At 37.4% G+C, this 15386-nt stretch overlaps 1 protein-coding gene across 2 annotated transcripts in view; it reads right to left on the reverse strand.

Moving 5' to 3' along the window:
• Positions 1-1414: 1414 nt before the first annotated feature.
• Positions 1415-15386, reverse strand: part of LOC120197483 (WD repeat-containing protein 11-like) — a 47121-nt gene continuing 33149 nt past the window's right edge. For both annotated transcript variants that reach the window (XM_039198994.1, XM_039198995.1), the window contains 14 exons: positions 13558-13726; positions 13351-13465; positions 12635-12710; positions 12361-12543; positions 10052-10212; positions 9626-9731; positions 8974-9178; positions 8600-8886; positions 8393-8514; positions 7876-8020; positions 7639-7731; positions 1996-2069; positions 1843-1896; positions 1415-1754 (listed from right to left, as the gene is read on the reverse strand). In XM_039198994.1, the coding sequence (XP_039054925.1) occupies positions 1454-1754; positions 1843-1896; positions 1996-2069; positions 7639-7731; positions 7876-8020; positions 8393-8514; positions 8600-8886; positions 8974-9178; positions 9626-9731; positions 10052-10212; positions 12361-12543; positions 12635-12710; positions 13351-13465; positions 13558-13726 (2091 nt within the window). In that variant the 3' untranslated portion in view covers positions 1415-1453. The remainder of the gene's footprint in view (positions 1755-1842; positions 1897-1995; positions 2070-7638; positions 7732-7875; positions 8021-8392; positions 8515-8599; positions 8887-8973; positions 9179-9625; positions 9732-10051; positions 10213-12360; positions 12544-12634; positions 12711-13350; positions 13466-13557; positions 13727-15386) is intronic.

Here is a 15386-nt window from a genome sequence, read left to right on the forward strand (position 1 = left end):
TGGATCCACAAGACCCGTTTATAAAAATCCGAATAGTTTTTTAAAAACACAAGCCTCGGGGACTAGATCTACAAAATAGATCTCGAAAACGCCCCCGTTCATCGGCCAAAAACAATTCTCTCAGTTTTCTTTCGAAATCAAAACAAAGCAAGGGTAAGGAAAAATAACATGCGAAGGTATGAACTTTAACTTTCAAAATATAAATGCTTCGAAAAATTGCTACGAGTTGCTTGTAATTTTTTGCTTGGTATTTCGTATATCCTCCTCCGAATGTGTTACAATAGTGAGTTACAATGACTATTTATAATGTTTGTGAATCATATCTTTAGGAGTTTAAATAATAGTAGAACTCTATCCTATTTTTAGGAGTTTGAATCCTAGCAAAATTCTATACTATTTTTAGCAGTTTGAATCCTAGTATGACGAAAAGGTGTGTTGACAATGGGTAAGAAAGAATTTAAAAAATATTAGTAGGCAATATATCAAATTATTTTTAAAAAAAAGCCATTACGTGAATACAAGCAACAAAATATAAATGATTTCAAAAAAAATTGGTTAGCCACTTCAATGTTTCATGTAATATTTCAATCCTCTGGATTTCGAGTCGGATCGAACTAGGGAGTAACAATAATAATAAAATAACAAATAAAACACCGTGATCGCAAGACATTAACACAAAGTCATAAATGATACATCTTACTAAAAATCGGCATACGCAACAAGTTCACCACGATATCGAGGGGAACCAATTGGATCACTCCTCTAATTTCACACAAACGTCCATCGTTCCTTCAAATTTTTTAACACAGTTGAATGAAAGCAATTGTGGGGAACATGCTTCTCTTTGCCACTTCGGAGTAGTTCGATGTTTAAATGAACTTTATCTATATGTTTGATTTGAAAAATTAAAATTTAATAGAAAATTTGTATCAAGTTTAAATTGTATTTAAACAATAATACATATTCAAATTTGACGGATGTACAGTTTCATCAATTTCGGCCAAACAAAAACAACTGTGGCAAAAATGTGCGAATCAATACAACTGATCAATATTAGAGATTACCAATCGTGCAGCTAAACAGTCAAGGAATACGACTCCACAACTCTTTTTTTGCAAAAAAATATCTAAAATATATGATAATTTAAAATTTTGAAGAGAACCATTACCCCGACTGTCCCCTTCGGCCCACTCCCGAAATATCAAATTCTTAGGGGTGAAGTTTTGGATCCAGCTTACAACATATTTGACATTTTCATTAATGGTTTCTACAACATCTAGGCTTCACCATTCATCATGCTATGCCTCTGCAAAACAGGTTTACTCCAAAACGTTGCCGGAAAAATCTCGACAATTCAGGGGATAAGAGGCTGAAAGAGTGTCGTTCTGCTAGCCCTCGGGTGGTGTGTCGTTTACCAACAAAATACCCACACTAAGTTTTGAAACGGCCTGGTTCAATCTGAAAATGGTTGATCGTCCATGCATAGGTGCACCAATTTCCTTTGGTATTCCTCAAAATACTCCCCAACAGCAATAACATCATCGTTTGCTGGGTTTAAACCAGGCAAGTCGATCGCTGAATCATTGATCAATGATCCCGATTCATCCACGGAACCTACTAAATTAGCGATGAATTCTGCATGAATTTCACGACAAGCCAATATGAACATAGCCGCTGTGTCTGGCTGTTGCGCCTCACGGAGGGCAGCCAATGCCTCCTGGATTGAACCAGCTGCAACAAATAAGATAAGAGCCCTGCATTGAACCGCATTTTAGCCTTTAGAATACAAAATTAAGCACCGGATACCAAGTATTAGAAGAACAATATGAAAAATATTTGTACCTCCAAATGTTGTGTTCAGCATGAAAGACATGCCCTGCCCATCTCTGTAAGACCCTGCAATTAGAAAAATGTTAAATAAGGGTTAATGCAAATACTAGGAATTTAAATGCCGAGAAACTAAAATGTCCTTGTCGAAGGAGAAAAAGAAGAAACCTTGCATAATCAGATCCCTTTAAATGGGAGGCAGCTAAATTAGCAGCATCAGTCCAGTATCCAGCATCTTGTAGCTGCACATGGTAAAAATAACTCAGGCAAAGACGTACTTTAAAGAATTAAACATAATATGTATCTGCTCTATGAAATTTTGAGGAATAATATTGACACCAAAAAAGGGTATACTTGATTGTTGAGCCAAGTTTGCATATATTCAAAACTCGTACTCATGTATTCAATGTGCTTGAATTTGTCTGTCATATGTTTTATTGAGCTTGATAACCCACCACAAATGAGAACAAATCAAACACATTCAGGACTACATGCTTCAAATACATACATGCATATGTATGTATGTATGTATAATTTTAAGTTGTAACAGATCCTTACAAACCTTCCAAACCGTTCTCTCTTATACGCAATGATACTTGGGGTCCTAAAGTAAAAACATTAATGGCTGTAGATGGTTTATCTCATTCATCGATGACCACACTAGATCTTTAAAAGATTTTACACTATGATAGAAACTCAATTTCATAGCAACATTCAGATCTTACTCTCTAATAATGGGGGAGAGTATTTTGCTATGACCTTAGGATCCTATCTCCAAGAAAAAGGCATTCTCCAACTTAGTTATTGTGTAGATACTCCTCAACAAAATGGGGCGGCTGAGCGAAAGAATAAACACTAGCTAGAGGTAACCAGATCTTTGTTATCCTCTTATAATGTTCCTAATCATTTTTGGGGTGAAGCTCTCTTAACAGCAACCTACTTAATTAATAGGATGCCTAGCAAAGTCTTGGCCTTTCAAACACCTAGGTTTACTTCAAAACTGTTATGCCTTCAAAGTGCTTTCATCTATTCTTCCTTTAAAGTTTAAAGATCTTTGGCTGCACTGTTTTTGTTCACAATACTAGTCCCTCTCGATCTAAATTAGATCCTCAAGCCATTAAATGCGTCTTTTTGGGTTATTCTTTACTTAAGAAAGTCTACAAATGTCTCTCTCCTACTACTAACCAAACCTATATTTCTAAGGATGCAACCTTTTCTGGACAGGAGCCCTATTATCCCAAGTCTGGCATTCAGGGGGAGACATTGAGTGAATTCCAGCCTTCATTACTTCTGTTGCAACAGCCGTTATTTCCACCAGCAGCCCCAGAAATTTCTACAAACTTGATCCCTATGCCACCAGCAAAACTAGCACCTCTACCAGCTCTATATCCATTCCTACAGAAGCTGCCATAACCTCACCAAGTTCCAAAACACTTTAAATTAACCCTCACACAGCCCAAACTCCATGAACTGAGAGAGAAGAGCTAGAAGTCTACAAAATAAGGCAGAAACTTGTTCCAGAGACCATCATACAGCCTGACTCTTTCCATGAACAGTCGCCTAGTCCAGTTACCTCTTCAAATATATAAGGTACTGTAGTTAATGAGTTGCCTCAAGTTGTTATTCCTGACTTAGATAATCTTAACTTACCTATTGCTAAAAGAAAAGGGGTAAGACAGTGCACAAATCACCCTATACAAAGGTTTGTAGCTTATGGGAATTTAATGCCTTCCTTTAGAACTTCTACAGCTAATGAGGACAAGATTCAGATTCCAACAACCATTGAAGAAGCTCTTGAGAATCCCAAATAAAGAAAGCACTAGAGGAAGAAATTGAAGCACTGCAAAAGAATGGGAATTGGACCATTACTAATCTGCCACAAGGAAAGAAGCCTATAGGCTGCAAGTGGGCATTTACAGTTAACTCTGATGGCAGCATTGAGATGTATAAAGCAAGACTTGTGGCCAAAGGCTTTACACAGACATATGGGATTATTTACAATGAAACATTTGCTCCAGTGGCCAAACTCAACACAGTGAGAATTCTTAGTCTTGTTGTGAATGAAGATTGGGGACTTCACCAACCAGATATCAAGAATGCTTTTCACAATGGGTAATTGGAGGAAGAAGTTTATATGAAGGTTCCTCCAGGGATAAAGGGACAATTGAAGAAACAGTAAGTTTGCAAACTGAAAAAGTCCCTTTATCGACTAAAACGATCACCAAGGGCCTGGTTTGAGAGATTTACCAAAGTAATTGTGGAAGATGGCTACAATCAATGCCAAACGGATCACACACTATTCATTAAGGTAACACCTAGTAAAAAGAGTGTTACTTTAATTGTATATGTGAATGATATCATCATAACTGGAGATAATATTAATGAAATTAACAAACTAAAAGAATTGTTGGACAATGAGTTTGAAACAAAAGATTTGGGAAGCTTGAGATATTTCTTAGGTATGGAAGTACAAAGATAAAAAAAACGGAGCTCATTATAAATCAAAGAAAATATGTTTTAGATCTGCTTTCTGAGGCATGTTGGGATGCACACATGACAATCCAATGGAAACAAACTTGCAGTCTAGAAAAGAGAAACTAGGAGCTCAGGTTAATATCAAAGGTTGGTTGGGAAATTAATTTATTTGTCCCTTAGAAGGCTAGTCATAGCCTTTTATGTGAGTATAATCAGTCAACACATGACGGATCCAAGAGAGAACCATCTCGAACCAACATACAGAATACTCAGGAACTTGAAAAGGACTCGAGGATATGGTTTGATTTTCAGAAAATTTGAGAATAGAACAGTAAAGGTGTTTACTAATTCAAGATGGGCTAGTGAACTAACTGATAGAAAGTCAAAAAGTGGTTGTTGCTCATTTGTGTGAGGCAATCTTGTGACCTGGAGGAGCAAGAAGCAGATCGTTGTTGCTAGAAGCAATGCTGAAAAAGGATATAGAGCCTTGGCACTCGAGATTTGCAAAGGAATATAGCCTAAAAGACTACTAAGGAGCTACAACTGGACCTGTAACACCCCAAATTCCAGGCTAGTAGATTTGGGTTTATCCGAGAGGTATGTAGACCTCATGGAGTTCATAATTAAAGTCGTTGCGCCAAGTATGGGCTTAATTGGGTTTGGATCGACCCAATTGTTAATAAAATGGGATTTTTGATTAGTAGAAAGATAAGGAAGGAAATGAGTAATCTCACCATTTTGTAAAGATGAGAGCTTTTATTTCATTTCATCTTTTTCCCTTCATTTCTCTTCATTCTCATTTCCTTCTTCTTCCTCTCCAAGTTCCATAGCTCAAAGGTAAGTTCTTAATCCTTTTTCATACTTCAAATCCATCCTTAAACCTTCTAGCATCGTTGTTTGTGATTCAAAAGCTTGCTTTCATGTTTTGTCTAGAAAAAGTTGGGGAGGGTTTATCATCTAAGCCTTAGAGGAGAGTGATAACTAGCAAAAAGAGCTTCATTTCGAAATTTTTTAACCAAGATAGTATATTTCTAATCCTTTGTGGTGTTAAGGCTTTTATAAGCATGATGATTTGTTAAGATTTATGTATATGAACATTTTAGAGTTTATGCTTGATTTCATGATTAAATATCGTTTTAGATGTAAAACATGGGTTTTTATGACACTTTATGACCTTAAATAACTTTCTAAAGCTTTAGCACATGATTAGGAACCAAACTAAGGCCTTTGAGATAATTTTTGGGTGTTTCCCGAGCTTAAATAAGACATTTATAGGTTCGATTATTGATACTGGATGAACAGGATCGATATTAGATGAACTGAGACGAATTCTGGACATTTTTTGACTTACTGCTGTGGAGAGTATCGATACTAAGGGTATCTGGTACCGATACCAACACCGGAAAAGGAGCCATTTTCCAACGCCGAAAAAGATACCATTTTCCAACGCCGAAAAGGTACCAATTTGTAACACCAAAAAAGGGTACCGATACTAGAAACTGGAGTATCGATATGACCCCTCTGGTATCGATATTGGGCCAAATTTTCAGCAAGAGAAGCCATTTTTTGTATCGATACTCATAGGAGTATCGATACTTGACCCTAGGGTATCGATACTACCCACTTTGGGTGGTTAGATTTGACATCTTTAAAGCCCATAAGAGCTAAGGATGATCTGTAATGGTGGAACTTAGTTCATGGGGACATAAATGACCAAAGATATCTAAAAACACTCGTACGAGTGAGGTACAACCGATGTAATCATACTAAGCGTAATACATTAAAGTATCTTCAGTCGAGCACATATTGAATAGTTAAGAAAGAGGATCATTGTGGAGGATGTTGACAAGTGGTACAATAAGTAAGTCAAATTCCATAATAGGGGAAAACGTGTGCTTCAAAAACGTCAGTGAACCAAGAACGTATAAGCCGCCCCTCCAATTCAAGGGGTATTGGGAAGAAGTACAATAAGAGCGATTAGAGTGTTGCTACCCAATAATAAACCCGAGTCAGGTATCAGGCTAGTTAGTATTACAGCAAAGAACAGCAAACACAGTAATCGTCGTAAAATTATGAAATGCATAGAGACCTCTTTAAAGATAGAAATGACTAAAATACCCTTATATGCTAATGACCAGAATAGAGCAACTTAATAAAGTAAAAGAAATAACAAACTAATAAACCTTCACATAACGATCTAGATAATAAACCTCAGTTGCCCTAGTGGGGCGTTGTCGATGTTGTGTGGCCTTAGGGCCCTAGGATATGCATGTGTAGTTGCATCAGTCCAGTTAAACAGATATCCTTAAAGTTTGGCTTGACGGTTGTGTGAGACCGAGCTAATGCTTCAGTTGAGCGGTAATTGTACTGATTGCCATGCGATAACCGGGTTCCCCTCTATGATCTACCTAATTGCTATGTGAGACCATGAGATCATTCAACAACATAGTGGGGCTTTTACCGATCTACTGCTTTGTACCATGTCTTTAGCATGCTTGTGTTTATGAAACTCATAATGCTGCTCTAGATTAGCGATTATACTGCTAGGCTTTATAAGCTTAGCGTTCAGATGTTTCTGTTCACAGGTTAGTAGCTTGAGCCGATCGTGGAGCACCGTCGCCACAGGACTTACAGCATCCTTCAAAGTACTGTACAATAGCTTTAGCAGGCATATATATTCATAGAACCTTACTCATGTATTTAATTTATCGAATTCTAAGTTTGTATTATTTTTTATTTTAAATAATGTGTCATGGAGTTCCGATTTAGAAAATTATTTTGATACCATGCAGTACATTTTGAAATGGAAATGAAAAGTTTTTTAAATCAATGATTGTCTCGGCAACCCAATGTGGCACTTTAGGCCCACTTGGGTTTAGGGTGTTACAGGAGCAAGGGGAGAAATTTGAAATCCTAAGTAATAATCAATCAGCCAATAGAATTGCCAAGAATCCAATCTAACATGATAAAACAAAACATGTTGAAATTGATAGACACTTCATCTCAGATAAGGTCAATGGAGGTGTTGCAGAACTGACTTATGTTCCTTCAAAAGATCATATTGTTAATGTGCTCAGCAAGAAACTACCAAAGGCTACCTTTAATGAATTCTTATCCAAGTTGGGATTATACAATGTATACTCACCAACTTAACTTGAGAGGGAGTGTACGTTGTAACCGATTGTAATTTGTAAATTAGTTTAGATTAGGAAATACTCTATCGTAAGTTTAAATAAGAGTGGTTAGTTTAGATTAGGATAAACTTAATACTGGGTTGGAGTTTCATGTTTGGCTTCAAGAAAACTGAATGGAGTTTTTTTCCAAACAGAACCAAACCTGTGAACAAGCTTCCTGATACCTTCCAACAGCACAGAGAAGATGGGTGCCAGATAGTGACCGGTCGGTTCTGACCATGTTTGCAGCAACAACCTGATCATCATCATACAGCAGTAAATAGCACTCAAAATATAGAAGGAAAGTTTGAAAGAATACCAAAATAGACAGGCAATATCGTTAAAACTAGAAAAATCACATGCTTTAATCTATATAAAGGAAAACAAAGCTAAGCCTCACCTTAACTGCCAGCTCAAGAAGAGATCTTGACACTGCAGAAGAAAGGGCAACTGCACGTAGTGCATTTGAGTAGAAGTATGGAGACTCTGGAGAAGTAGAAAGCAATAAACTGACAGCACCTTCCAAGTTTCCAATTGTGACAAGCCTGCATATGCCAAATACAAAGTATAACTACTAGTGTGGCAAACACAGAAAAACAGACTTGGCCTATTGAACATTATTCTTCAAATGAAGGTTTAAGCCTCAAATTCCAAAAGTGCAGTTTAAGTAGCAGTTTCAAAAACAAGAAATTTTAGGTCATACCCAGCTAAAAGCCTGAAGTAGCAGTTCAAAAGTGATATTGGTTTTTCAATCTGAAACAAATTTCCACTGTTTCTACTGGACGCAAAATAAGTTGCAAAACTAACAAGGTTCAACATATATATAAATAGATTCAGAACTTCTACTTGGAGGAAGATATTGCAGCAATTTCATTGTTCAACTAATTAACAATAGCAATAAAATAACATAAACTTACTCATGCACACGGTTCTGAATTGCCTCTTCTCCCTCCAGTTTCTCATGCCAAGGGATGCGCTCCTTAGCCCTTTCCCATATGTCTTCTTGCTCAAAAGCCATTAATCTTAGTTGACCTTGAGTCTGCTAACCAGAAACATGTCTTGCCATCAAAAGTTTTACATCACAAGTTATAAGAGAAATACACGGTCACCTAACTGGTACTTACTAATGCATCCCTCTGCCCGGTTTCTGATGTTGATTTCCCCTTTGATGTGATTCTACTAAGTAGTGATATATCATCAAGATCTGAATTTGGCACTGAAATAGGTTCTTTCTGTGGAGACTTATTTATTAATTTATTCATCAAGTGGTTAATAGCACAAGGCAACTGCAACCAGAAAAGTGCTTCTGAGACCTCGCCAAATGTAGCAGCAGCAAAGGCAAACCTTGCCACACAACCCTTATTGACTATGGTAGCATACAATCTCGCCTTTTCATCATCGAGTATACAGCCTTGAGCAATGAAACAAGGATAAGGATAAGGAAAACCAGTCAACTGTTTTAAGTGGAATTAGAACAATAAATAGGTATAGAGCCTACCTTCTATACGGTAAGGTTCTAATACTTTTAGGAGCAATTCTGGCACTACAGAATCACCAACAGGTGGTAATTCAATCAGGTAACTGCGAAGATCCCCTGAAGATGAAACAGTTCCTGGAATGAAATCGGGCCTCTTATCAATGGTTGAACCAGAAGTGTTAAACCAAGAGGGTTTTACACCCAATTGTAATATCATTCGCAGTGCCTGTAATAACAGAAATGTCATGAAATTAGGGGTCAGTTGTAAGTAATTTGAATGATCATTTATGTGTTGACATGGCAAATAAATAAATTGAAGCGTCAAGCCAAGCAGAACAAGGCCAGTAGGCCGATTTCCAAATACATTTCTCATCCTGTTCAGGATTGTGAAGCCAACTCCAATGTATCACTATTAACAATTTTGCTTAAGCCTTTTTTCCCTCTCTTTTTTTTCAATGTAATACTTAAGCTAATAGTGGTCCAATCCATCTACTTTTAAAGAAACATGCAATGTTGTACATGTCTATGTTGAGTACAAAAGATCTGTTAACATCATTTGTTAAAAGATTCTCCAGTAGTTGGCAGGCTCTAAACATAAAACTAAAAGGAAAAAAAATACAGTAATATTGAACTATAAATTATCAAACCAGTGAAAAGGCAGAATAATCGTTACCAGAGCATGAGGTGTAGGAAGTAATACAGGACAAGATAAAGGCATTGGACGGAATCTCTCATTTATTTTTCTTGGCAGCGTCCCAGAACCCATTTTTTTGTCATTTCTACATTAGCAAAAGCAAGGTATATTAATTACATAAGAATCATATCTTAACTAGCAATTATCCATTTCACTTCAAAACTAAACATAGATTGTTTGACCTAATCAGTCCCTGTCTCCTTCCTAGCCAATCCAAACCTATCAGAGCTATCATTCTAATAAAGCAACCAAAAAGTCAATTCTACAGCTCCAGCCATATTTTAACAAAAAAAAGTTTACAATAACATATGCTAACAAGCATAGAGAGCCTGCTTGAATCTGCTCATATAGGGACTATCTACAAGGAAAAATGCTTGAGAAAAGAGAACAGATTGTGGCACATACATGTTAACTTCAATAATCCGAAAGCTGCTATCAGCTCCTGCCATGCACAAAACCAGTGGATCATTCTTGTCAGTCCGCAAGTGCAACCAGTCCAATTCCAATACAAGGGTTCCGGGAAATTGAGGTTGTAAAAGAGAATTGGCTAGTGGGTCTGGTGAATCCTGCAAATACCAAATACTAAGCACTAAGCTCAAACGTAGAAATATCCTTCAAAAGTTCCATTGGGCCAAAAAAAACAACCATTTATGCTAGCTCAAACTTATATTAAGGTGACAGAACATGAAGCATTCAAGGTCCCAATCAGAAAGGAATCTAACAACAAAAACCATATAATGAGGTTTCAATCCTCTGGTGCATAATCTTAAATTTAGAAAGGATAAAATGTGCAGGTGAGCAAACAGATCCAAATTGGAAAGATGCCCAGCAAAAACCTACAAAATGAGGGTTCCAACCCTCCAGCACATAATTTTAAATATATAGGAAGTTCTCACTGTAAGTTGTCGCCTGTAAATTAGTAGATTATAGGGGCTGTAAATTGGAACAGATTACAGGAGTTTAGGAATATAATTCACTAATTTATAGCAGCTGATATTTAGGCATTTTACCATAATGTAGATGTTGATTTGCTGATTCTGTGTATAGTTTCCTAGATTAGATTCTCTTTGTAATCTATAAATAGGCACCATTCTTATCAATAAAAAACAGTTGAAAAGAATACAAATTTCTCACCATTGAGAATCTGATTCAAACACCTAGTTTCTACATGGTATTAGTTTAGGTTACACGATCCATCTTCAATGGCTGTTACAACACATGAAAGTTGTCTATCTTTTGCACATTTATCCCATCTGAGTGATTCTACTCCATGGATTGCAGATTCCGGAGCATCAGATCATATGACTGGGGACTTGCAATTATTCCAAACCTTTCAGAAAGTATTATCTCAATCCCATGTCAAGACTCAGATGGATCTTTATCCACTATTGAAGGGAGTGGTTCAATTCCCCTTAACCATAATATTGAGTTATCTAATGTTCTTTATGTGCCTACTTTGGCTTGCAATCTTCTATCAGTTCATCGATAATCTCACGACTTACAATGCGCTACTAAATTTTTCTCAAACTTCCGTAAATTTCAGGCTATGGATTTGGGGAAGGTGATTAGCAGTGCTAGCTGTCTGGTGGACTCTACAATATTCGGGGGAAGCCACCTTCTAAACAAGCCTATTATGGCACTTCAAGTTAGGTCATCCGAATTTCCATTACCTTGCAAAAATGTTACATACTCTCTTATATTAATAAAAATCCAAAGTTGTTTACCTGTGACATTTGTCCCCTGTCAAAACAAACAAAAGACTCTTACCATCCTTCCACTTATAAATACTCCCACCCTTTCTCTATTGTTTATAGTGACATTTGGAGCCCTTCAAGAGTAAAAAATTTAGATGGGTCTAGATGGTTTATCACCCTTATCATTGACTGATAGCAAACAGCCATTTGTATAGCTAAAAACCCTATGCATCATGACATAACTAAACATGTTGAGATAGATAGACACTTCCTCTCTGAGAAAGTGAACAATGGAGTTGTTGAAGTGAAGTTTGTCTCTACTAAAGACCAGCTAACTGATGTTCTCACTAAGTGCCTTCCAAGATTTACCGTTGATGAAATTACATCCAAGCTGGAACTCTACAACATATACTCACCAGCTTGAAGGTGAATGTAAGTTGTCGGCTGTAAATAAGTAGATTATAGGCTGTAAATTTACAGATTGCAGGAGTTTAGGAATATAATTCCCCAATTTATAGCTGCTGATATTTAGGGATCTTACCATAATGTAGATGATGATTTGCTGATTTTGTGTATAGTTTCCTAGATTAGATTCTCTCTGTAAACTATAAATAGGCACCATTCTTATCAATAAAATGCAGTTGAAAAGAAATACAAATTCCTCACCATTGAGAATCTGATTAAAACTCCTTAGTTTCTACACTCACTTTCCTCATAATCTAATTGCTGGATATCTGATTCTCATGTTCGGTATGCTGAAAAGCCCCAACTTTCTTGGGAGTGTAACTCTCTTTTTGGAATTACTATCGCATAAACATGAGAATCTGATTCCTAGTTTCCTACTGGAGGCGGTAGTCCCTTCTCACTTGTCAGGGGGAAACAGAATCCAACTTTCTAATAGCTAAGAAAACACAGCAGCAACCTTTAAGCACATAACATGCATAAATTATTAAGCATAGCAAGATAATAGCAAAACATATATATGAATGGAAGAATTGATAAATGCATTTTCACACATACAAGATCAAAAACAGAAAATGTATTGTCATTAAATAGGACAGCTATACGCCCTCGGCTACGGTCTCCAGCAACAACAGGTGAGAATTTCATTCTTCGAATTCCTTCCCTATAGGTGTTGAATGAGGAGGACTGCCCAGTAGTGACATCCCACCACCTTATGTTACCTGATCTGTCCCCCATAACCTGATAAATTAATGATATCAGTGAAGACAAAAATCTTTAAGGAAACAAGAAACTTACTAATAGGATGCAATAATATAAATATGATACGTACAACATGAGGCAAGCGGTATGCCATGGCTGTAATCAATCCATCAGATGAAACAAATGAAGAAGAAGGCCATTTCGGTCTGAGAGACAAGCAAAGGATCCTTATCAGTGCCCAAAAAAAGTGAGAGAAAAACAAAATGTGGTTATATGCTATGAGAAATGCAGAATGGAGAAACAGAATAGCAGTAATACTTGATCAGATATAAATAAAGATGTTTGTGGACTAAAAAGTAGATATCTTCTGTAGAAAGATGAAAAATAAAAGGAAAAATTGCACAATAAATAAATTGCACAACACAGAGCCACCCCATCCCGTCCCCCCTTTTAGTCCATAAGTACTTTAAAACAAACTTGATGAGAAGGTAATCATGTTTCATTCAACACAATATTGGATCTAGATTTCCATGCAATGGACATTAGCAAAAATCTATAGCCACATACAAATTTTTAAATATCCAATACTGTTGTTGATTCGAGGTCCCCTCACCAAAATATTATACTTACAGCTCAATAAAGGTGGCTCATACAAATGCCATTGTCCTAATTTTTCAAGATTACTACAAGGACTCCAGTTCATGGAGCACAGATGTAAAGACCGGACCAACACATAATAAATGGCTAACGTATAGACCAGAACAAAGAGGAATATACATTTTCTAGTAGCATGTGAATTCAACCTGATTCTATAACTTTTCTTTTAGTATTTACAACAAATCATACCTAAAGTCTCGGATCCTACGGCCATGAACCTCAAAGACTCCAAGTGCACCGTTAACTAAAGCAAATGCAAAACTTTCAGAAAGCTCATCTTGCGAGTTGTCTGAGTTCCCAGCCTCTGCATACAGAAGTTACAGTTAGAATACGATAATCATTAAAGCAAGACAGAAGTCTATATAATAAGTGATGCCAAGTAAAAAAAAATCTCACTTGAATCTGATGAAGATGCCATTGTGGATGACCCTGCCACTTCTGGTGCCACAGCTTTATTATCATTATGGGATACTACAGATTGTTTAGAAGGACCTTTTTGAGCTGGTCGGGGAACAGTTGGAAGAGTCCATTCCATTACGGTGAATGGAAGAGCTAAAGATCTAAGCTACATAGAATTATAGAGCAAACTAATAACCCAAATTAAAATATCAGACATTATAAATCAATAAGAACTTTAGTACAGATGTCATGTTGATTTATACAAGTTTTAAAAGAAAAATAAGAACAAAAACAAAATCAGACTGAAACAAGCACTGAATTTTCTAAATGGCAATATATCATTTCAAGGAAAATGAAATACAAAGATACAAAATAATTCAGCTTGAAACCTACCATAATGAAAGGGGAGGGTGCTAGGTGTTGTGGCCGTCCCTTTTATGGGGCCACAACCGGGTAGGTGCACCAAGGCCAACCATGTATGGGGCCTACTGGTAGGGTAGAATAAACTTGTCCTCTTTTCAAGCATTTCAATATTTGAGGTAGAGAATGGGGTAGGACATACAGTCTCCACGTCGAGCATTTTAATATATATAGGTAGCATTTTTGTTATTTTGTTTTCGCATATATGTAGGGGGTGGACAGCCGCCAGAGTTTGGACTGATCCACATGTAAAGGTATGTGTCTTGTGAACACCATCGAGGGCCGCCCCTACGGCCTAGTCGATGGTGTGGGTGAGTCTTCTGTAACCCGATGTTATTTTCCATTAATAAAACATTTTTCCCTTCGGAGAAGTCCGAGGTCGGCTGTGTGCATCTGTTATGCCTCACGGTCTCGATTCTTGGTCGAAGGACCTTGCTGTTGCGAAGATCTAACATGATGTGTATGTGTTTGATCAGATATACGAGATTAAGGTTAACTTAGTGGGGAAGCGTCCCTTTCGAGTGACGCATGCCGAATCAACTAGGTTAAGACCATAACACTTGGTATCAGAGCAAAGAAGTGTGTGATCTTTTTATTAGAAGCACGGAGGTGCTCGTTTTGTTAAGTAAAGCATGATGCTGCTTGTTGCCTATTTGATGCACAGCGATGCACAATTGTTAAACTTTGCACAAAGGTGCTTAGTTGTCGATTGCAGCACTGAGGTGCTCAATCGTTTGTCAAAGCACTGAGGTGTCAGATTTTAGATTGAAACACAGAGGTGCTCAATCATCCTAAAGCACAGAAGTGTCAGATCCTAGATTGAAGCACATAGGTGCTCAATCATTAAAAGCACAGAGGTGTCAGATTCTAGACCAAAGCACAGAGGTGCTCAGTCATTTTTAACTGCACAGAGGTGTCAGATTGTCGATTGAAGCACAGAGGTGCTGTGAATTCAGCACAACGGTGCTCTTTTTCTTTCTAATTTAGGCACGGTGGTGCTTATTTGTGTTGTAAGCATAAAGGTGCCAACGAACGAAAGAGAATGGTTCGCACACGTGATGATGGATCAACAAGCTCTCACAGAGTTGAGGAGCAAGAAGTTGCATCGCCGGTCGTACAGGAGATGGGTTCTATGGATCGGCAAAAGTTAGAGGAGATCGAAGTCGCGCTAGCGTCCCTTAGAGCTCATATGATCTCCGGTTATCGAATGAGGAGAGTCGAGGAGACTCAAGAGGAATTGGTTGAGAAAGTGATTGAGTTGGGGAACGAGGCAAGAGAAGCCATAGGTGTTATACAACTTGGATAAGATGAGCTGAAGGCCCAAGTTAGTGTGCTTCAGGCGACTATAGCTAGTTTGACAACAAACCTTGGTGAAGGAGAGGCTTACGAGCCAAGATCCCTGATCC

This window comes from Hibiscus syriacus, unplaced genomic scaffold (genome assembly GCF_006381635.1).
Source record: "Hibiscus syriacus cultivar Baekdansim isolate YM2019G1 unplaced genomic scaffold, ASM638163v2 tig00117048_pilon, whole genome shotgun sequence".
Classification (NCBI taxonomy): Eukaryota; Viridiplantae; Streptophyta; class Magnoliopsida; order Malvales; family Malvaceae; genus Hibiscus; species Hibiscus syriacus.